At 46.9% G+C, this 23,496-nt stretch overlaps 1 protein-coding gene across 2 annotated transcripts in view; it reads left to right on the forward strand.

The window, feature by feature from the left end:
• LDLRAD3 (low density lipoprotein receptor class A domain containing 3) overlaps nucleotides 1–23,496 on the forward strand; it is a 217,792-nt gene that overhangs the window by 60,522 nt on the left and 133,774 nt on the right. For both annotated transcript variants that reach the window (XM_019738499.3, XM_074336214.2), the window contains exon 2: nucleotides 6,847–6,993. In XM_019738499.3, coding sequence (XP_019594058.3) covers nucleotides 6,847–6,993 — 147 coding nt within the window. The remainder of the gene's footprint in view (nucleotides 1–6,846; nucleotides 6,994–23,496) is intronic.

The raw sequence follows: 23,496 nt of genomic DNA on the forward strand, positions 1-23,496 counted from the left end.
TCTAGCTCAGGAGTCAGTAAACTGGCCCACGTCCCCGTGCTAAGAATGGTTTTAATATTTTTAAATGGTTGAAAAAAAAATTATGCCTCGGCAATACGTTTTGATGACAGGGAACACTAAGTTTGAACCTTAGTCAAGTGAAATGTTGCCTGCCCCCTACCCTCCAGAGGGTTTCGTCCCTCTCATTAGTACACCTGTGTTACAGAAAACTGTCCTCAGTTGTTATGATCATATTTTGAATTTCATCCATAAAAAATTGGTGGAATATTGTTTTCTTTTCTCTTTATATAAGTACCTATATAATATCTTTAATTTGGCCACCTGATTTGCAGAGCCTCAGCTATTTACTATCCGGCCTTTTACAGAAAGGGTATGCAGACTCCTGCGCTAGCTGTGTAACCTTGGGCAAGTTACTTCTTCAGTCTTTATTTCCTCATCTGCAAAATGGGGATGGTGCCTATTTCATAGGACTGTCGTGAAGAATAAAAAGAGAACTGATGTTAAACTCCTGCCATGTGTGACGAGCTTCAGTAGACATTAGCTCTTTCCTATGAACAGTCAGTAATGGTCGGTTTCTTAAAGGCTGTTGAAGGCAGTGTGAGGGGAAATGGGGACCAGGTGGGGCGGGCTCAGTGCTCACTCACCTTCGAGACACAGCCTCAGGAGGAATGATAGCCTCCCGTGTCCGTCCGGCTCCTGAGCTGTGGACCTTGGCCCTGATGGCTGTGCAAATCCCCACAACATGCATGGCCCTCCAACATCATTTTCCTCATGAAATTCAATGACGCGTAACTAAAAAATGGAAGTAAGTAACAGCTTTGGGCCCTTCATGAGGCTATAAATAGAGGACAAAAATAATTTATAAAGCTATTTCCTGCTGCAAAGAAACAAAATCAAACCTGTCCTTTTCCTAGACCTTTTCACTTTCTCTTTGCTTTTCTCATTAACACTAGCCATTGGCTTTCTTTGCTAACTCATTTTCAGAAGGGAACAAAGCATTTATCGTTTTGTAACGGCTGGTGCTATGGCTTCGTGGGAGAAGCAAATAAGAAAGCTGCCTGAGGGGCAGACACCGGGCGGACAGCTAGGCTCACATCCTGTCCAGGTGCTTTGCTCCATTCGTAAATCGTTCCTGCAGTAAAATTACACAGGATTTTCAGTCATGGTCAGTGTAAATATGATATACTGTATGTGTAAGCAGGAAATCTGTAAATGCCAAGGGTCAGCAACCTGGGCTGAACCCATGAGTCATTGTGTTATCCCTTCTCACCAGTTTCTTCTTCGGGTAGATGGGGAAACAGAGGCCGGGGCTACTGGCATGAGCTCACGGGGCAGGGCGGTCCAGACAGAGCTGGAGACCTGGCTGTGCTCAGGTACTTGGAGCCAGAAGCACATCGTCACCGTAGCTCAGACATCCACACGTGACTGCTCCCTTCTTGGTGACAGCCAGAGTGCTCCCCGTAGGAAGACGCCAGCAGGAAGCAGTTTGTTTGATGAGAACCAAATGGCCCTGGGAAGTGCTAGGGACAGATGTCTCTCGTTCCATCCGACACTGATGCCACCGTGCGGAGCAGTCTGGAGTCGAAGGGACCTTCGGGGATTTTCCAGGGATGTTTACAAACAAATCATTGCAGACCAGCTCCCTGGGCGCTTTCCGTATGCCCGTGCATGGAATGTCTGTGTGCGTTTGAAGAAGTGAGTCAAAGGGAAAGCAGATGGTTGTTTTCAGTGGCCTAATAACATTATGTGTGTTGGCACCAGGCAGTGGGAAGAGGTGTGTTAATTCTCCAGGGAGGTTTTAGGGAAGAGCTATTTGAGATCTGCAGAATGGAACACTCAGCCGTATGTGTGTGTCTCTATGCATAGGTTTGTGTGTCTTGCCTTGCTGTTCATGGAGCCTGTAGACCGGATTGTCAGGAAGCAAAGGATAAAAACAAGGTGATTGGGCAGAAATCTGAAAGCAGGGCCTGTTGATAGTTTGCAGATGTCAGTTTTTTGTTGCATTCTGACAAGGGGTATCCCCGAGGGGCAGAAGATCAGCGGAGAGAGAGAAGAGAATGTGGAACTCTCCAGCTGTTAGTGGAATTCCCATTGCTCAGCTGGGAAAGTCAGTATCGCTAGCTGCACGGTCCAGGAGAGTTTGGGCAGCGTGCAGCAGCTGTCTGAGTTTTTGCCATTGTCCCAGTTTTGGCCTCCTCATCGACTATAAATTTGTAGGTGCCAGAAATTTGGGGAGAAGCTGCTGCAGCTGGCTGTTTGCCCCTGTGCCCAGTGGGGGGAGGACCTGGCACTTTTTTTTTTTTCATTCTCAGTACAGATGGTGTAGTTATTTTAAGTAAGTGATGTGCTACAGTGAAAATGGGCAATTCTTTTTCATTTTTCAGCTTAAGGGGGGGGGGGGGGAGTGAAGGGAGGAGGAGAAACCCCAGCTAGCCAACTTTGTGCTAATGCTTGTCTTTCTGGATTCTAAATGTGTCCCAAGACACTGAGATGGGATAAATGTTTCAGCCACTAGAAAGTCCTGTTTTTGGGCTGAAAAGATTTCTTACCTCTTTTAAAGCAGACAGGGTAGTAATTTACTCGCACAAATCCAGACACCCCCCTGGTACCTTATTTTTAACTGCGTATTACAGATCCTACTCGACCTTCGAGGGTGATGAGGCGGGGGTAGAGAGAACTTTCTAAGGAACAGTACTGGGCATGGGGGTGGGGGTAAGTCTGTCACTGCACCCTTGGTTTTCTCCTTAGAGCAGCCACAGATACTCACTGGGGACCTACTGAGCACCAGGTGGGAAGGATGCAGAACAAAGCAATGCCCTTCTGTCTTCCAGGGGTGTGCAGTTTAGTGGGGAGATAGTGCAGACACATCAGTCAGTACAAGTAGGGATAACAGACAATGGGGGACATGACAGAGTGAAAAATAAGGGGGATCAGCTTTAGATTGGGTGTCAACACAGGGGTCTCAGAGTAAGTGATATCAAACTGTGGCCCAAAGGACAAGTGGGTTAGGTTGAGCCAGATGGGTTAGTTTGCGGGGGCTGCCATCATGAAGTACCAGGGTTTGAATGGTTTAAACAATAGAAATTTATTTTCTCACAGTTCTGGAGGCAGGAAATCTGAGATGGAAGTGTAGGCAGCGTTGGTGTCTTTGGCGGCCTGTCTCCTTCATGTGCAGGTGGCCGTCTCCAACCTGTCTCTCCACCAGGCCTTCCGTCTGTGCAGGTTGTGTCATGTTCTCCTCGTAGTATCAGGACACCAGTCCTATTGGATGAGGGCCACCCTCACGGCCTCCTTCACTTGGTCACCTCTTTAATGGCCCCATCTCTGAATTCAGTCACATGCGGAGGTACTGGGGTTAGGGCTTCAACATAAGAATTTTGAGAGGATGCAGTTCAGCCGGGGTGGAAGGTGGGTGGCAGAATCGGGGTCATTGACCAGCATGTGCAGAGGCCTCACTGCAGGAAGGACGTGTGTGTTTGAGGAAATGGTTGGAAATGAGGTTGCAGAGATAGGCTGGGGCCGGATCACGCCAGGCCTTGTCAGTCAGGGCAGGAGTTTCAGATTTACTATAAGGGCGCTGAGAACCCATCAGTAACATTTTAAAATCTCCCTCTGCTGTGAGGAGAAGGAACTGGGGGCAGTGAGAGATGAAAGTTGGAGGGTTGGATTAAGTCAGGATTTCTCAATCTCAGCCCCGAAACGGACACTTCGGGCTGGATGATTCTTTGTGGGGCGGGGCTGCCCTGTGCCTTGCAGATGTGCTGCAGTATCCTGGCCTCTCGTTACCAGACACCTCAACCAAAAATGTCTGCAGATCCTGCCACATGTCCCCTGGGGTGCAAAATTGCCCTGTGTTGAGAAGCACTGGTTTAAAGGGGTCAAGAGGTCATGGTGGCTTGGATTGGCTGGTACCAGTTGACCGAAGCCTGCTGGATAGGTTTGAGGAAGATTTTTGAGGATGGAATCAATGAGATTTAACCTCTCATTACCTTGTGTTCTCTTCATGCTTTTGAGGCTGACGATATTGTCACTTTTCTAAAGCACAAGGCTCTGTGCCCCGTGCATGCATAATGGACTTGCTCAGAAGTGCACAAAGAACGTCCTCTGCTATCATTCACCAGGCCCTGGGGACCTGTGGTCCTGCCCGGAAAGCTTTGAGCCCTGTGGCTGGCAGGACCACCTGTGTATAACAGATGTGGTGTTGAGTCTGCATCACACCCTTTCATTTGTCAAGTCCACGTGCCGCCAGCCTACTGACTCTCGGAGCAAGCACTTCGGAATCTAATCTGGCCAATTTTCTGCCTCCGGAAATCTGTTTATCAGAACAAGGTTTCACAATGGCAGCGACTTTCCAGGGAGCTTGGCTTCGAGAAGCTAGCTTTATAAAAGCAAGTGTAGGTGATTTCTAAACACAGCAGAATGACAGGTACGTTCTAGAGCCCTGAAGAGTTCCCTGCTTGCTGGTGGAGCCCAGAGCAGTTATTTGGAAACAGCTGGAATGTGTGGCGTTTTCTGGGTTGTGCCTTCTGTCCAACACCTGGCTGTCCTTTCAGGCCTCTCACTTATGACTCCCCCTCCGCCATCTTGAGCCTCCCCCGGAGATGGTGCATTGATCTCATGTTCTCAGAGCGGGTGGTGGCATTCAGAGAGGCATGCCTTGAGAGGGATTCTGACAGTGAGCATGGGCTCAGGACAGAGTGCCGTAATTAGTCTGACTTGGTGATAGAATAGGGGACATAGTGGCACAATACGTCTGCAGTTCCTGATCATCACAGCTGCATGGGTTTTCTTCCATACCCGTCAGTGCTCTGGGCTGAGCCTTCCTGCACTGTCTTCACTACTTTTCTCTGAGCCTGAAGGGCCCTTACGTTCCATCTCTGTATCTGGCAGCGTCCACTGCAAATGCCACCTCTTTCCTGGAACCTTTCTTGAATGCCTTGAATTTTGACTTTATATTAAGAACAGTGGGGAGCCATTCAATGGCTTCTTAAAGTGTGGCTTTTTTAAAAGTAAAGCCATGATGGATTTGCTCTTTAGAAAAGTCCCTCTGGCCACAGAGAAGGAACAGAAGGGGGCGGCAGAGAAGCCATGTTGGGAGATTGTGACAGTAGCCTTAGTAAGAGACGGTGGTGACCTGGGCTGGGGTCACAGCTGTGGCAATGGAGAGTAGTGTGCAGGACGAGGTGCTTGACCATCCATCGGGGTGACAGAGTGAGGAGGGGACAAGGGAGGTTTTTAGCATTCTGGTGCAGGTGGTCGGGGCAGGGTGAGGCCCTTCACTGTAGCTGCTCTTCTAGAATTCTTCAGTGAACTACGAAAGCTCATTTTCAGTAGAACATTCAGACATGCTCGTCCATTATTCAGTGTGGTGGGGCAGCTGTAATATCCATGGCCCCTGGGCTGATGTGGTCCCGCTGGCCTGTGGCTGTGTCCAGTCAAGTTGGTTGGTGCCCACTTGCTCCAGTTGTCAGATACGTTTAGTATCACCCCAGTAGGGCCATAACCCCACAATAGAGTAAGCGTTCATTTCTGCTCGGAGAAGCAGCATAGAACTTGCACGCTAATAGGTATATAGGGATGTCCCAGGAGACCCCCACGGGCCCAAGGGCATTCCAGGTAAAAAGACTAGCACGTGTAAAGGAGAGTGGCATGACATGTGATGTCGGATCTGGAATGAGATGCTTCTCTTTGGCAAAGCTCGTGAAAGAGGATAATGGGCCCCTCTCTGTGCCTGCCCCCCAGGCAGGTCTGGACCCTCCTCTTAGTCCACAGCCATAAAATCTTTAGTATCCTGAGTGCTTTTCCAGCCCTACGTTTCATCTCTGCATCTTTAGGACCCAGCCCAAGTGTCTGGTCATAAATGTTCAATAAATGCTCATTGACGACTCAGGAGGGAGCCCTGGAGAGACCGGTGTTATTATGTTTGTTTTTTTCCCTTTTCCCCTAAGACCATTTTACTTCCAGATGCCTCCTTGTGTCCCAGTCATTGATCACACTGGCTCAGACTGGTCTTATTGATCTCGTCCTGGCTCGCTTGAAAATCTGTCCCCAGGGTCCATCGGTGGATGCATTCCACACCCTCACCCCCGTGCTCCTGGCCTGCCCTGTTTGCTTTCCTGACTGAGTTAGCACATTGGGGTGAGGGCCTTGGCGTTTTGTGACTGTTCCCTGGAGTTTCATCTAAACCTCGGGACTGGCTCCACACCTCCAGGAACTCTTGGCAAGCAAGTCAGTGACCTTGCTGCTCCTGTGGGGGGTTAGAGGCCTGAGGGTGAGTTTCAGTTTGGCCTTTCCTCCTGTGTGACCTTAGGCTGGCTGATTTTGTGGGCTGGGTCTCCCATTTTTTAAAGTGACATGATCTGCCAGTATCCCTGTGGACTTGGCCCAAGTTCAAGGATTCTGTGATTGGGAGGCCACAGAGTCTGAGACCTGGCAGGAGTTGGCAGTTCCTACCATTGGAGTCATTGGGAGTCCAGTGCTCACTCCTGTCTGGAAACCTTCATTTTCAGTCACAGCTGATGGCCAGGGGAAAAGAAAGTGTGATTTCACACACAATCTTTTTGAAGGAGAAAGAAGAAAAGCCATTGAACACCTAATGTGTGCCAGGCACCTACTAAGGGCTTTCCCCGTGTTTCTCCATTTAGTCCTCTCAGAATCCCCGAGAGGGGCAGGGATGATTATCAGGCCATTTCACAGATGAGGAAACTGAGCCCCAGAGAGGTTAAGTCACCTACCGGAAGCCTTGCCTGTACAACTCGTGCCAAATAAGAGCCCTTTCAGGTGGGGGCTCGGGTCCTTGCTGTCTTTGTCGTGCCTTCTGATCTCCCTGTCCCTTCTCTTCAACAGACAGCCAGCTGCTCCCGGGGAACAACTTCACCAACGAGTGCAACATTCCGGGGAACTTCATGTGCAGCAACGGGCGGTGCATCCCGGGCGCCTGGCAGTGTGATGGGCTGCCCGACTGCTTCGACAAGAGTGACGAGAAGGAATGCCGTGAGTGCCCGGCCCCTGCTGGAGTCGGGGTGGGGAACCTGGCGCAGGGGGCGGAGGCCCAGATCTGGTTAGACGTCGCATGTCCTGCCTGCTGCCCACAGTGGGGGGACCCACTGGCCAGCAGTCCTGCCCTCTCCACACTGTGCTCTGTCTCAGAGCAGCATAGCCTGTGCAGAAACAGGGGTCTTGGTGGAGATGGAGCCACTGCTCTGGGAGAGCAGAGGACCCTTCCACCAGGCTCTTTTGACTCCCACTCTGGGGGCCTTTTCATTGCCTTCACCTTATACATGAGGAGTCTGAGACCCAGAGGTCATGTAGCTTCAGTCTATACCAAGCAGCAAGCAGCAGACCTGGACTTGACCCCAGGGCTGCCTGACTCCAAGGCCCGGGCTGACCCCGTCTTGTACAGCTTACACATCATGCAGTAGTGTTGGTGATTCAATAAAGTGGAGCGTTGTGCCAAGTACCCAGCACGGAGCTGGTACTGACTAGATAGTGACTGGCTTCCGCGTCCCCTTTCCTCTGCCGAAAAGGCTTGGGCGTCATCTTCAAATGGGCACCAGCAGGGCCTGGGGGGGCTTTCTGATCCTCACCACCCCACCTCCTTCTTCAGTCTCTTACCCATTTTGTGCCCCCGAAATATGCATGAGCTTTGGATGGGGGTAATCTGGAGGCACCTGGGAGGGAGTGGAGGGGGTCCAGGGTACCCCGTGATCACTCATGCTCTCTGCCCTGTAGAGGCGTATTCCTCTTTCTCACCAGAGTTGGTGCCGCAGGGTGAGCTCGGCTGTGGCACCCTGGCATGTGGGAAGCACATCCGAGGCATACGGGCCCCAAGGTTGTCTAGTGGGTGGCTGCCTGGGGACCACACAGCTGGACAGTGGTCCTTGGCTCTTTCCTGGGCTTCGGACAGCAGGCCATGGGCCTCTCGACAGAACTGTGTTCGGGCTCTTTAGCTGCTGTCTCTGTGGCAGCCAGCTGAGGAAATGGCTGAGGAGAGGCCGCTCCTGTGAACTTTTAACATAGCTGGTACCAGGATTTGAGGCCCAGTCTGTTGACCCATGGGAAGGAGCACAGGGTTTGGAGTCCATCTCTGGAGTACCCCCTGCCTCTCCTCCCCCCTACACCCCCTGTGATGTGCTCACTCAGGCAAGCTGCCTGCTCTGAGACTGACCCGTCGCCTGTCCGAGGGACCTAATATTCCTGCTGCCTGCCCCTGCCCTTCAGAGAAGTTTTTGGGAGTGTGGATTGGGAGAATTTTTTTTTTTGTAGGGACTGTTTTCATTTTGTTGGTTGCATATGATTTTTTCTGAATAGACCACTATACCTAAGGCGTTTTTATTTTTGTGGCGCTTTTAAAAAAGTATTTGTGTCTGTTTCAGCCTTCTCTGTTTCTGGCTTCAGAATTGCTAGAAATTGTCATTTGAGTTTCTAATGAGATAGCATGTGTAAACTCTATAATCTGTCCAGTTTTGAGCATTAGTAACACTATACAAATATGTGGAATGACCATTTTTAGGATGTGGTGTGTATTTGAACTCCAGAAAATGCAAGTTGTCCTTAGTTGTGGGGGAAATATGCAGCACAGGATAAGTTTGTGGAAGAAGGCAAGACGGGGAGTTGAGACCCAAGTTTTGTTCCCAACTTTGCCAGTACCAGCTATTTGGTATTAGTATCCCCTGTGAAATCCTGTGTCCTCTCTCAATCCAGTGCCATGATTTCAGAATTCGTGTGCAAACTGGAAGAGGTGGTGGAAAGAGAACATAGAGAAAAAAGGTGGTGGTGCTGTTTGGTTTGGTTTGGAACAGGCTCGTCTTGGCTGTTCCCCATCATTTTTTTCTCCTTTAACCCCCAAGTGCATTAGAGACTTGGTTGACATTTATTTAGTCTTTTGAGCAAAACATAGTTTAAAAAAACCAAACCATACACACAAACACATACATTTAAAAAAGAAATCCTCTCCTTGGTTGCCCTTCTTTTTTTTGTTGTTGTTGTTTTTAAATTATAAAAACAGAAGAACACTTAGAAAGTTTAGACACTAAAGGAAAGGAAAAGACGTCTTTTTCTAAAACAAGTTCTACTTGCATCTACATTTCTTACATAGCACCTTCCAGTCTAGGAGTCGAGGGTGTGAGCATTGGACAAAGAGTGTCTGTGTCCAAATGCCAGCCTGCCCTCCCACCCCTCTCCCCCCACATGTGGTCTCAGGAAAGTTACCAGCATATTCTAAAGCTTAACCACTGAGAGGCTACAATGAGAATTTCTTAACCTCCTGGTAAATGCACTATAAGCTAACCATTCTATTTTTGGGTGTATTAAGTCTCTCTTATTTTTTCACTTCTGCCGATCAAAATGTTTAGAATCCATTAAGGAATTTATCCATACTGGGAGGACTGAAGATGGTTTCAGCCAGAGCCAGGATGAGCCGAGCTGAGGTACCAACTGGACCATCTTTCCAAGAGCACCCCTAAAATGGACAATTTAGAATTCATGCCACCTCCTTTCGTGTCCTGCTTAGAAGTTATAAAACCCTTTCTCTGATTCTTTGGAACAACTTGGTACTTACTGGGAGGAGAGTGAAGGGGGCTAGTAGTCTTACCACAGAAAGGTGATTGCCTCCAGTGCCCTATGAAGTAGCTTCGGCATTTAGAAGATAATACACATAAACAAGGAGAATTCTTGCCCGTTACAAAGGGTGAGAGAAGGGCCTGGAGAGGGGTTTCGAGGTGGGATATGAGGCAGTGAGCAGCTATTCTGTGTCTACAGCACAGGAAAGATTTTCACAAGATGGGGAGAAACTTTTTTTTTATCATAAAGGGAATAAAATAACATTGTAAAAGTTGGGGGGAACAGGGAGGATGAAAATAACGTAATCACACAGAGTCAGTACTCGAGCAGAATTGTTAGCATCTTAGAAGTTTTCATCCAGGCTTTTCCCAGTTGTAATCACCGTCGATGTACATTTTTATATTTTGATTTTTTTCCCCAGATAACATTTTAACATTTTTCTGTTTTTTAAAATATTTCTCTATTATTTTTAATGCTTAGATAAATAGTCCATTCACTTCATAGAATATAGTTTACTAATTCATTATTTGGAATTCCTGTTGCTTCCAGTTTTTCACTGTTTGAAAGGGTGTTCGCTGTTGTGAACGTGAAACTAGACATGACTGCCCCCCTGTTTTGAGAAATTTTCTTAATTTAGATTTTCAGAAATGAAATTACTGGGGCGAAGGACAGAGCCTTTTCTGGCTCTTGATACAGACTGCCCGCTTGTTCTGCTTAAGGTTGGCACCAGCCTGCTCTCTCACTGGCATCCTGTGAGAATTCTGGCTTTATTTTAGTCTTGGCAACATTGGTTAGTAGCTTAAATATTTTTTTTTCTGATTCACTTAATCGTTGAAAACAGTTATATAGTTTAATATTTTTTTATTAGCTAGAAAGGTTTAATGTTTTCCCATACCCCTATTTACTAGTTGTATTTCTGACTTTGTGAAATATCTATTAATGAACTAGAATAAATTTCCATCTGGGTTGAATCATTCCATTTTCCGCCTCGTGAATTGAGAGAACCTCCTTCTTGGAGCTTTGAGAGAAGGGGCTCATTTTGGGATAGTTTGAGTGTATTTCTGTTCTTGGTTAGTGGAATGCCCTAAAGGATCGTTTTATCTAAATAACTTTTTTTGAGGAGTAATAAAAGCAATAGAGATATGTTTTAGAAAAACGTGGGAGCTTCATGAAAACACTAATCATGAGCTTCCTCTGGGCTGCAGTATCGCAGGCACGTTGCATTATATTAACTCATTTGATTGTCACAAGCCTTGTGAGGAGGGGACTGTTGTTAGCTCCAGACAAGGAAAATGAGCCACAGAGAGATTCTGCGGAGCTTGCCCTGTTGCCCAGAGAATAAGTCCCCATAACCTTCCTGCACCAGAGACCACCAACGGGGTCGTTCAGTCTTTCTCTACGTGGATCTGTGTTTCTCCTCTGAAGGAGATTCTACTTTACGTTATCACGACTACATCTGCCTTGTTAAAAAATTAAGACATGTTGGTACTGTTTTCTTTCCTGTGTAAATGATTTCTAAAATGGCTATTAGTCCTGAGTCTCTGAAAGAAGAAACTGTACTTTCATTACTGCCACTTGGTACATTAATAAAGCGGCAATCCAAATTTCCAGAACTCACTAGTGACCTAGAACCAAGAGCCTTAAACTTAAAGTCTCCTTCCAGCTTTGTGGCGGGTTGTAGCTGCCATCTCTGTAGCTGCCAAATGGGGGCGAGACAGTGGACGTTTGCGATCCCTGTGACAGAGGTTCATTGTCTTCTTGGGAGAATTATATTGATTGATATCTTTGACCAGGCATGTACAGACTTTTAAGGTCTCATGTCCTTTCTGTTTATGTGTGTGTGTGTGTGGGGGGGGGTTAAGGGAGTTGGGGGGGGAGGTGAGAGGAGATGGGGATAAATTCAATGGTCTCGTCAAATGACACAATTTTAATGAATCTCCAAGTCCAGAGACGGAGATAAATAGGTGCAAAATGGAATTAAAACTTTATTTGCTTTTACTGTTCCCAACCATTTCTTGAGCATGACTTTTAAGGGTTCTGGTGTGAGGGTAGAAATGCATGCGCTAGGGTTGAGAGAGCCAGCTTGGAATAATGATCACGGGGAAATATAAAAGGGGAGGACGGGGTGGGGGTGGAGGGGGCAGAAACTCTTCCTTTCCTTTTCATCTTCTTTCTTATCTTCTGCCTCTAGGTGGCGCCACATATAATGTTTTCTTTTAAACCTGGTGCCACAAGGCCCGCAGAGATGAGGGGGAATAAAACTGGATTCTGAGTTATTATCCTTACCAAACTTTAGCAGTAATTCAGCTATTTCACCAAGGCACCTAACGTTTGGCTCACATGCAGAATGCCCCAGGAAATCATGAAGTTTCTACAGGATGGATACGGCTTGCTGCTTCTTCTCTTAGGCTCTTCTGTCTTTTCTCAGAAAAGGGGATGGTGACAACTGTCATGCTGTAGCCTAGGAAGGCAGTCGGTGCATATATGTTAGACACAGCTACAGTGGGGTTTAGTTCTCCCCTTGGCTGAGTATACAGCAACACCACTGCTATGGGTTGAATTGTAGTTTTCTCCCCCTCTTCTCTTTCCACACCCCTCCCCCACATTTATATGTTGCAGTCCTAACCCCACCCCCACCCCCCAGCAGCTCCGAATGTGACCTTATTTGGAGATAGGGCCTTTATAGAGGTAATCAATTTAAAATGAGGTCATCAGGATGGGCCCTACTTCCATATGACTGTGGCCTTATAAAAAGGGGAAATTTAGATGCAGAGATACATACAGAGGGAAGACATGGGAGGGGACATAGAGAGAAGACGGCCATTTACGAGCCAAGGAGAGCGGCTCAGAACAGATCCTTCCTCCCAGTCCTCAGAAGGAGCCCACCCTGCTGATACCTTGATTTCCTACTTCTGGCCTCCAGCTCTGTGAGATAATACATTTCCGTTACTGGCGCCACCTAGTTGTGGTACTTTGTCATGACAGCCCTCTCAAACTAACCCAGCCGTCTACCCATCATCTCGCTCGCTTTCGAAAACTGATTACATCGTGAGTAACAGCTGTCCCACCACTGTGTAACAGGATGACATGCACAGACATCCCACTGCCATTTTTTTTCTTTAACAAATTGAAAGTAAGAATCTTACTGTTGTGGGTCGAATTGTGTCCTCCCAAAGGGTATGTCAAAATCCTAACCCCCCAGTACTTCAGTATATGACCTTATTTGGAAAAGGGGTCATTGTGGATGTAGTTAGTTAAGATGAGGTCATACTGAAGTCGTGGGGGCCCCTAATCTGATCAGACTGGTGTCCTCATAAGAAGACAGTGTGCAGATATGAGGGAAGAGGGCCATGTGACAACAGAGGCAGAGATTAAAGTGATGCAGCTGCAAGCCACGGAACGCCAAGGAGTGACAGCTGCCAGCAAGAGCTACAGCAGGGAAAGATTCTATCCAGCGTCTCAGAGGGAGTGTGGTCCTGCTGACCCCTTGATTGCAGACTTCTGACCCCAGAAATGAGAGAGAATAAATTTCTGTGACTGAAAGCCACTCAGTTTATGGCACTTTGTTTTGGCAGCCCTAGGTAACTAATATACTTCCCAGGGACGATGAAAGCCATTTGGGTTTCGGTGGGTCGGCTTAGCCCAGTAGATGTGGGCCTTCTTTGATTAACCTCCCATTCCCCTGCCATGTCGCCTCACCTCTCTGCAAGAGTCATGCCCTCCATTTCTGCTCAGTCACACTGCCTTGTCACGTGATCGAGTGTCCTTTTTTTCTAGTTCTTGATTCTGGCAAGCCATTGTTAAGTGCCTAATTTCAAAAGCCTTCTGAAGAAGTTGAGCTTCAGAAAACAAATCTGGCCCTTAAAAGAGCCTATAGAATATCACTGAGGTTTAATGCTATGTTCATTAAACACTTCAGAATGAAAACTCACCTTTCTTTACAGCACTCACTGTACAGAAGAAATCCAAGACCTGTGGGTGTTAATGTTGTCTCTTTTCTGACTCAGTCCTTTTCTTTGTGTATTTCTGTTTAAATGTTTCAGGTAATAGTGGGCATGCCTCCCACTTAATTTCTTCCATCTCAAATGTGAGACCATAAATCCCGTGGTTAAGAACTGGGGTTTGCAGGCCAGACAGTGCTGGGTTCTACCCCCAGCCTCTATTTATGACCTCTGGTCAGCATTTTCCCTTACTCTACACCCATTTCCTCCTCTGTAAGATGGTTACAGCAGTAACTACTCCAGAGGCAATATCTAAAACATTAACTAGGTGGTATGCCCAGGCCCTAAGCCAGTGAAAATGAAGTGCCCTGAAACAGTAGGAATTGTTTCCTGGTGCAGACAGGGTGAAGATCAGCTTTGCTGACCACAGAGCATTGTGGGAAGTCTTAAATGAGCTGATGTGTGTGAGGCTCAGGCTGGGTGCGTGGGTTCAGCATTTGGTAAGTGCTGACGTTGTTCCCTCAGTAAGTGCTGATGACATGACCCCAAACCCAAGTCAGTCTGACATTCCCGGCCCTAGCCCACCCCTCGCCCACCGCCCCAGAACCCCACTTTCCCTTGTCCTCCTCCCCCTCTCTTCCTGCTCTCACTGACAGCCGAAGCCATAGAAACACCTTCCTTTGCTGGGTCAAAATCTTTTCACCTGAGAGTCTTGAACATGCAATCATGAGCTGTTATGAAATTCTGTTTAGCTTAGAGCTCTGGGGAGCCAGCCAGATACTGAGGCTGGTGCAAAAGGGAAGGAAACAAATATTTGAGGGCCTGAGATGAGCCAGGCAGGCTCTTTGGGTCCCGGGGGGCAGTTTGGAAGTAGCTCGCCTGCATTCAGTAAAAGACCCCTGCAGTAATGGACCTGCAGTTGCCACCCACCCGCCAGAGGGGCCGCCATGGGCTTGTTCCCAGCTCTGCTGGAGCCCCACGCAGTTAAGCACCTACGTGGAGTTTGATGATGGCATTTTGCTTCATGGCTTGAATGGTCTTCAGTCTCCACCTTCACTACGTTAGCCTGAAACCAGAACCACTCCCTGTGGCCTTTAGGACTAGAACTTGTAGAAGTAACAGCCTTCCAGACCGCCCCACCCCCCAGCCCCCACTGCCAGATGTGCTCTCTGTGCCCTGTGCCGATGGTGAGGAAAGACTTGCAGTCCAGATGTTGGAATCACAGCATAAATTCCCAGGTTGTCACCTGACAGCTGCATAGGGACATTTCCAGCTTATCAGGCTGCACTTGACCTTATGCAAACTTTTCTTTAAAAAAAAAAAAAAAGAAAAAGAAAGCTGTTTGAAGAGGCCAGGAATTTTACAAGTAGGCAGAGAAATAACAAAGTGCTCTGAAACTCTCTGGGTGTATTGGTTCCCTAAGGCTGCTGTAACAAAATGCCACAAACAGATGGCTTAAAACAACAGGAATTTATACTAGAGGTCTGAAACCAAGGTGTCCACAGGACCGGCTTACCCTGCAGGCTCTAGGGGAGGGTCTTGCCTTGTTTCCCAGCTGGCTGCCCTAGGCTTCTCCTGCTCAGAGATGCAACCCTCCAACCTCTGCCTCCATCATCTGTTGCCTTCTTCCCTTGCATCTGTCTCTACGTCCAGATTTCCCTCTTCTGAAAAGGATACCCATCATTGGATGAGGGTCCATCTTACTTCAACGGGACCTCCTCTTAACTTGGTTATATACGCAAAGACCCTCTTTCCAAATAAGGTTGCATTCACAGGTCCAGGACACGAGCAGCCAACCATACCAGGTACCTGTTGGGAAGGTAAGAGTGCCCAGTAGCCAGCAGCTTCCCTTGGACAAGGCCTTTACACTCAGCTCCCTGCTATGTGGGTTCTCCCTGCATCCACTTGGGGTATTTCATTGTTGCTTCTTTTACCCTCCTTTTTATGGAACAGGAGTAGGTGTGTCAATAGAACAGGAGTGGTTTGAAAGCCTGGGGAGGCTGCTTTATATGAGAAGATAAATATTAAAAAAAGAAAAGTCAGCTGTATGTAGTCTTACCTTCTGTCACCTGGAGCCTTGATTGCTCCACTTCCGTGATGAAGAAAGTGCGTGTGGCAGCCTGTGAAAGTTCTGTGCCTTTAAAAGGCACAGGGTGGGAGGTGCTGTAACTAAACTGATGCCTGCCGCTCTCTTCCTTGCAGCCCACCTGGGAGGAGGCTGGGAGGGCTCCCAGCCAGATGGAACAGCCAGATGGGAAAGCCATCCATTTGTGTGGTGCGTCCTACACAAAGATACTAACAACTGGCATTAGTGGCCGTTGTTTCTAAAACTTGCACATAGAAATCGGGATTATCAGGTTTTCTTGAAAAGTCCGATTTAGCAGTAGAATGTTCTCTTCGCTCAGAGAACCTTGTTTCCCCTCTGCCTCTATCATGCATTTCACCATCTTGCTCATTCTGGTGCCTCCAGTATTTTACTAATTCTAACACATGCATCTTTTCCACATTTTCAGATCTCTGAAATTGAGATGCCTCCTATAAGTGATGGGATAAGAAAACATGGTGTCCTGCTTTAATTGGCAGCGTTTTTCTTTCTGAGTTGTACATAAAATAATGGCAGGCCTCGTAACCGGAGGCATCTTGGATTCAGTGAAATACAAGAGACTTTCTTTGATCGTTCACCTGTGATGTTTCAACCAAGGGTGCTGACATTTCCAAACAGATGACGGTGCCACGTGTGTGCATTTTCCTTAGGGTGCTGGGAGCTAGGGTGCACAGCAGTGGGAAGCGGGGGCGCGTGGGGAGGACTGGCTCTGGAGCCACACTGCCTGTGTTAAATCCTGGCCCTGTCACATGTGACTGAGCTGTGGGACCTGGGCAAGGTACTTGAGCCTCAGTTGCTCTAAATCCCATGCAGTTTTTATGAGGATTGAATGAGCTAAAACCTTGAAAACACTTGACACAGCAGCTGGCACATTGTAAGTGCTTAGTAAATAATAGTACTCTTGTTGGCAGTGTGGGGTCACATTTTTGGTTTACATCCCAGCTTTCCCACCGGCTATCCCCTTCCCTTCTTTGAGCCTCAGTTTCTTCATCTGTGAAATGGGAGCAGGTCTGAAAAGGGGAAGTGTGAGAAATGAAATGTGGCAGTGCGGATGTCGGGCACACAGCAGGCGCTGAGTAAAATGTGTGCTCCCGTCCTCTCCCTCCCCAGCGAAGCATTGCTCCCGGAAAGGCAGAGTCTCCAGAGTTGCCAGAGCGTTTCTGATCCAGGCTCCCTTGGGCTCTTGCAGTCATCAAAGATGGGCTGGAAGATGCTCCATGCATTCTACTTTCTAGTCAGCTGTGTAAGCTAAGGAAGGTGGACCGTCCTCGTTCAGAAATACTGTGAATGTTCCGACCAGCTGCACGTTAGTCAAAAGGAGCATCTTCCCTTCTCTGACACATTGTCAGAAGACAAAACCCCGGGACCCTGTGATAGTCCGATTTTGAGGGGTGTGCTGCAGGGCAGCCCAGGATGGAGGAGCACCATGCCAACTCTAGTGCTCTCGAGCCCCCGTAAACCCCCTCAGAAAGTGAGAAGAACTAGACTCTTTACCAGGGGTCCTGGAGCCACCTCCCTTGGAGCTGGGACAGGGGACCCCAGACTCTGGTTGGGAGAGAACTTAAGGTAAGACATCCTAGAGCCTACAGAAACACTGGGAAGAGTTTGTCCAATTTAATTTCTTCCTGGAGGAGCGCAAATCTTTCATTTCTGAAGTCACCAAAGCTCTCAGTTCTTAGAAAGTTTTGTTTTATTAGTTAAAGTTCCTCCACCCACCCGACTCCCCCAATCCCTGCTGGTATCACTCTAGTTCTGTTCTAGTGTTGACAGACTCGCATGGTGTCTACCAGAAACACCACCAAGCCCCTTCTGGTTTCCAGCTGTTGTTTGGGGACTACCCCTGCTTTCTTGGAAACTGCCCATTGAAATGCCAATACCATCCCCACCTATGTTAGTACAGTCATCTTTTAAATCGACTCTTTTGCACAAATATCAGCCCCACTTATCTCACCCATCCTCCCTGCCACCTCCAGACAACTCCGTTATCAGCATGGCGCCCGACGTCCCCCCGCCTGCAAGGGGAGAATCTTAATGAAGCAGCCCTGAGCTGGGAGGGTTCCTGTGCCTGTGTTGCTGGAATGAGTGCAGCCAGGTCGTGCCTGTCATTCAGGCACGCTCTCCTTGCCAGGACTTGGCTGTAACTGCAAGATGTAGTCAGCGGTAACAGGCTCCGTAATTGCTAATAAAATTTAAATGGCTGCAAAATCACAGAACATCAAAAAAATTTTTTTTCCTGGCACATCTGAATCTTGCTGATCCAAGTTAGGCTGTGGCTGTGCCGTCTTTTCATTTTTATTTTTGTATGCGGGCTTGCACTTTCATCTGCGACACCCGTCGTTTGCAATTGCCTGATGGCTGTGAAAAAAATCCAGAGACAGATGACAAAGTAATAATTAAAAGACTAGGATGTGGTGCATTCATAGAATTCAGACACGTGACCACAGAGATTCTTTTCCTAGTTAACACTTGAAGACTAGTTTTCTGACAGTTTAGCGTGGGAGACGATGGGGGTAGAGAATCTTTGAGGTCAAAAGGTAACTGTATAGCCCTGTTTAGATAGCATTTCAGGAACTTTTGGCATGTGACGTGCTGAATGTCATGGCTTTGTAACGATTGCCTAAAGAGGACTGCCGTAAAATGTACGGAATCGGTGGTTGGAAGGGAGGGGACTGAAATAGGTTACGTGTGTGTATTCCTTGTTCCGTGCGCGGCAAAGCTTCAGGTTAATTCCAAATTAGCATATGGTCTCTGACTCCTTTGGAAAGGCATAGTTTGCATGTACCTGAGCTGTTTTTTCCTGTCATCAGGGCCCTTCATTTGGGACGTGGTGGGGGAGGGATCAGGGTGTGGTGGCAGGGAACCTGGCTCCCATTCTTGATGGGATTTAAAATCTGCAGTGGATTAAAATCTTGGCTGCCGGTTGTCCCTCGTCAGGTGGAAGGGTTGTTTGCTTCTCCAGTTCTTTGGGTTCCAGCAGTAAAGCTCGTGATTTATCCTAACCTCCTAAGCTAAGAGACAGTGCTCCGGGGAGGGAGGGGACCCCTGTGGGTGAGTGGGCGACTGGGGAGGGGGCTCTCATGGTCCACTGTGAGCATCAGACGTCCCAGAGAACAGGACGGGCAGCCCACTTGCACGGCAATGCGAGGGAGGTCACCCAGCTTGATGGATCGTTTTCCCTTGGCCATTTTGAATATTTTGGCCACTGAGAGCCTGCCCGTGGCCATGCACTGGTTCTGAACCTGCACAAGGCTGTCACGGTTCCGGTGCCACGTGTCTTTAGGCTTTTTTTCTGTTGAGCCCCTGGCACAGCCAGCTCCATGATGCACAACCACAGACACTGCTCTCAGGGCCCGGCAGCTCCATGGATGCCGAGCGAGGCTCTGTCAGATGACAGGGAGGAGATGGGCTTGGCTGGGAACATGGAGGGCAGCCGCTCGCTGTCTCACTTTCAAAGCCAAACCAGGTTGGCCCCAGTTCCCTGGAATTGAGGACACTGGCCTGTCTGATGCTGGGAGGGGGTGAGGGAGAGAGGTCACCTGCTGCCATGGTAGGTGTGTTTCTGGGGTGCCCGCAGTGACAGTTCTGGATGTTTTGATACAAGGCCAGGCACTGCGCCCGCCTCGTTCCCCACCCCCGCCACCACGGAAGACCCATCCTGAGATGTAAATGGATGTGAGGCACCTTCTCTTTCTTCATTTCCCTAAAAAAATTAGAAGCCTGTGCTATAAGCCAGCTGCAACTCATCTCATGTTACAGATGTGAGAAATATAAGGGTTATATGAAAGTATAAATCAGAAAAAAAATTAAATTATAAAATTCATTTAATTTGAATCCACATGTACACACCCCAGAGTGACTGCCCACATGCAACCATCACTGGCTAAAAACTTTGCAAAACATAATGGGTCTGAAATTGCTACTACAGAGGGTGCCAAAAACATAGGTACACATTTTAAGAAAGAAAAATACTGTATTAAAATTGTAGTACCCAATATATACCGATAACAAAAGATAATACAAGTCACGTTTGACTTCTACAATTACAAGAGATGCTCAAAGCGGTTACCATCAGCATAATTTTAATACAGTTTTTCCTTTCTTAAAATGTGCGTACATTTTTTTTGGCGCCCTCTGTATATTCTCTCCCCTGGCACGTTTCATAAAAAGTCAAACTGGCTCCTTTAAAAGTCAAAAATGATTTTGTGGTTGGGAGCAGGAAAGCAAAAAAAAAAAAGGCCTTATAAAAAGAATAGGCTTTTATAAAGCGGTATGCCCAGATTCTCTAAGAAGTATGGGAGGGAAAACAAAACAAAACAAAACATACACGTCTTTCACTTTGGTTCCAAGTAGATCACAAACAGCCCAGTAAACCCAATCCACACACACACAATTCAAGCCTTTACAAATCCATTACTGCTTAATCAAAACATCTCTTTGCTTGTTTTAGCAGTTCAACTCCCCGTGACTACTGGAATGGACTCCAAGTTTTATTGATCAGATATCACAATGTATATTTCTTCCTAAAATGCCATATTGGCTGTTTCAGAGATACACACTGGAGAGTGGAGAGAGCAAAAGGCCACAAGCTAACTGGGCTAGAAATATTAAAAAAAAAAAAAAAAAAAAAAAAAAAAAAATCTAGTTGAAAGAGCTTTGCCAGAAGATTCTCAGGCACAAAATTCTTTCTAAACATCTCCTCTTCTATAACTAGAATGAGAGAGAGGTCAACAGCCTTGGAGCTAAGAGGTCAGAAGAGCTTAGGGTTCAGAGCCATCTAGGTTTCTATCCCTGTTCTTCCACATAATAGCTGAGACCTTAAACAAGTCACTTAACCTTGCTTGGCCTCAGTGTCCCCTCTAAAAGGAGCATAACGAGAGTATAGATCTGCTCAGTGGTTGGAGACTAACATGAGATTTTTGCATGGAGAGAAAAGCAGCATAATGCTTGCTATCTAGCAGGGATTCGATAATATCCTCCCCTCCCTAACATGGTTCATGGTTCTACCAACTACTCTTCTTCACAAACGTGATGGCCCTGAGAAAAAGGAGGAGGCGCCAATGCAATGTTTAGACTGTTTGAGGCCTTTAGTATTTCAGTTATTTGTTCCATTCATATTCATTGTCAGACACTTTATGCCACACACAGGACCAAGTGTGGGGGTTGCAAAGAGAATCCGACATTCAAACATAACTTCTAATAGCAAGAAGCCCCTAAGGAACACCTGCTTGTGAAGGAAAAAGGGATGATAAACAGATAATTGCAATGAGATGTGATAAGCCCTCTATAGCTGTATAAACATTTGCCTTTCAACACCGTATTATAGTATCTAAGCATGCAAGGTTACATGTCAGCCCGCTTCAGTTTCAATATGGGTCCCAGCACTTACTGGCTGTGTGATTTATGGTGAGCCGTTTCACCTCGCTGTGCCTTCTTTTCCTCCCCAGGAAATAGCAATATTAACAGCACCTACCTCGCTGGGTTGCGGTGAGGATTAAATGAGACAATATAATAATTGCTTAATCTTTTTCTGGAACACAGTACTAGCTGTCATAGTTAATACTGTATTAGCTATTGTAATGTATATCACATAGTAGCCATCTTTATTTGATATTACACTATATAGTATTACATAGTAGTGTTGTAGAGTATTACACACAGTATTAGCTATTATTATTACTGTTATCATTTATTACAATTATGTTCAGTTTCTGCCCAGCAGTGGACGCTCAGTCCATCTGTGGGAATGGCCAGAGCTCAAGAGGAACTCAAAAGAAGAGTGTGACGCACTGAGCCGGGGGGACCCAGGGAGCGTGGCAGAAAGGAACCTGCTTCGTCTGGGCAGGGGTGGGTTGGTAGAAAAGGACAGGGAAGGGCGTTCCAGGCAAATGAATGATGTGAACAGAAGCTCCGAACGGTGAGAGGTTATGGCTTATACAGAGATCGGGGAGACGTTAGGGCATCTGGAAAACAGAATGTGTGACAGGAGGTGAGGCTGGCAGAGAGGCAGGCAGATCTGGACACTTACCCTGGGAGCCAGCAGACATCTCTATAAAGGAAAGCAATGAGGCAGATTTGGTTTTTATATGAAGAAAAGTTTTACAGACAGACAATGATATTGTGAGGCTCTGTGTGTCAAGGAAATATGCTCCTCACTCCCAAAGAGCTCTGAGGGCACTGAGGAGAGCCAAGTCAATAACACTCTTTGGGCTTTTAGGGCAAGGGGCACTATAAACAATAAGAGAACTCAAAGCGCCTGTCACTGCCCTTTAAAATAATTGTATTATTAAGAACAATAGGAAAAAAGGCCACACAAGTTAGCAAGTTTGGGATTAGGCAATTATCTTAGGACCTACAGGTTATTTACTTTGGCTGTTTCTAATGCACATACATATGTGTATGAAGGTGTGTCTGTATGCATATGTATTGCAATGAAAACTCCAAAGATTCTATAAGCAGGAAACCCAGACATTCCCAACTGATTCTCTATAGACAAATCTTGAGAGAAAAAAAGCTCTAAAAAGGAATAAATAAATGTGGGTCAGATAACTCAGCCTCTGGAGGCTTTTCGTTGTTTGGAGGAAAACTTCCTGACAGTGGATCAGAGTGACTGGGGTTAAGAACAGATGTGGGAACAGACACAGATACAACAGAACAGTTTCCACCTTCAAAAGAGCACTTCAATCAAGGCATCAAGGGACAACTCTTAAGAAATGGGGGGGTGGGAGCGAAAAACTAAAAAGGGGGGAGTGGGTAGGGAGGAATGTGCGAACCAAAGATGGTTTTCAGGTTTGAATAAAAACGAATAAAGAAGAATTCATTCTCCACTTGCCATCTTGCTGGGCAAATGAGGGCCGCCTTTGCCAAAAGAAGGCTTTACTTTGAAAAGCCTTTACCCTCTTCCGCCCGCTGGGCCCCTGGCAAACTTTGAGGTTTTTCTTCTTAAATCACCCTCAGTTGTGTGAATATTCTTTACCTTCAGACTTGTGAAGAGGAGGCTCACTTCTGATTAGCTTGCTAGAAGTGTCTGACCGTCCTCCTGCTTACCTATCCCTCCCCACACTATCCACGAGCCCAGAAGAACTTGGAACTCAGATTTTTTGTTATTACAGTGTTTGTAAAGAATGCCAGAGACACGTCTGTGACGTGACGATTTAATGTGGTGACAGTCAGAGGACAAGGGGACTTTCACCCAGAGACATAAGCCTTTCTCGGATCGTGTCAACAGAGCACAGAGCGGGAGGAAGGCAGCTGTTTGGCTGCTCTGACAGGCTGAGCAAGAGAACATCCTCTCTGCCATGAGGGAAACTGAAAACAACTGTTTCAGGAAAATAGTACTTAACCCGCCATAAATCTTGCTCCAGGAAAGGTTTTCACTGAGACATCCAGAGTTTCTATGAAGCCTCCAACACCAGTCACGAGAATCACATAATCCTACGGATATCATCTCTTGGTAGCTATGGGCTAACTATAAAGACAAAAAACGTCAATCCTCAGCTTCTAACTTATCCTACAAGAGGAGTGACACTCAATCCTGACTGGGTATTAGAATACCCCGGAAGGCTTTCAAAAAACAAACAAACGAAAAACTCCAAAATCAAGACCGCTGGAGTGATTATATTAATATCATAGAAAATACAATTTAAGACAAAAAAAAAAAAAGTTCCTAAAGACAAAGAGATGGTCAAACCATCAGGAAGACATAATTACACGTACCCAAAAGCAGAGTCACAAAATACATGAAACAAAAACTGACAAGAGCTGAAAGGAGAAACAGACATTTAAACAGTAAGGGATGGAGACTTCAACAGCCCACTTTCAATAATGGACAGAATAACTAGGCTGAAGATGAAGAAGGAAATAGGAGACACGGGCAGCACAAACCACCAGACC

The sequence above is a fragment of the Rhinolophus sinicus genome, chromosome 14 (genome assembly GCF_057876585.1).
Source record: "Rhinolophus sinicus isolate RSI-liver-muscle chromosome 14, RSI-T2T, whole genome shotgun sequence".
Lineage (NCBI taxonomy): Eukaryota > Metazoa > Chordata > Mammalia > Chiroptera > Rhinolophidae > Rhinolophus > Rhinolophus sinicus.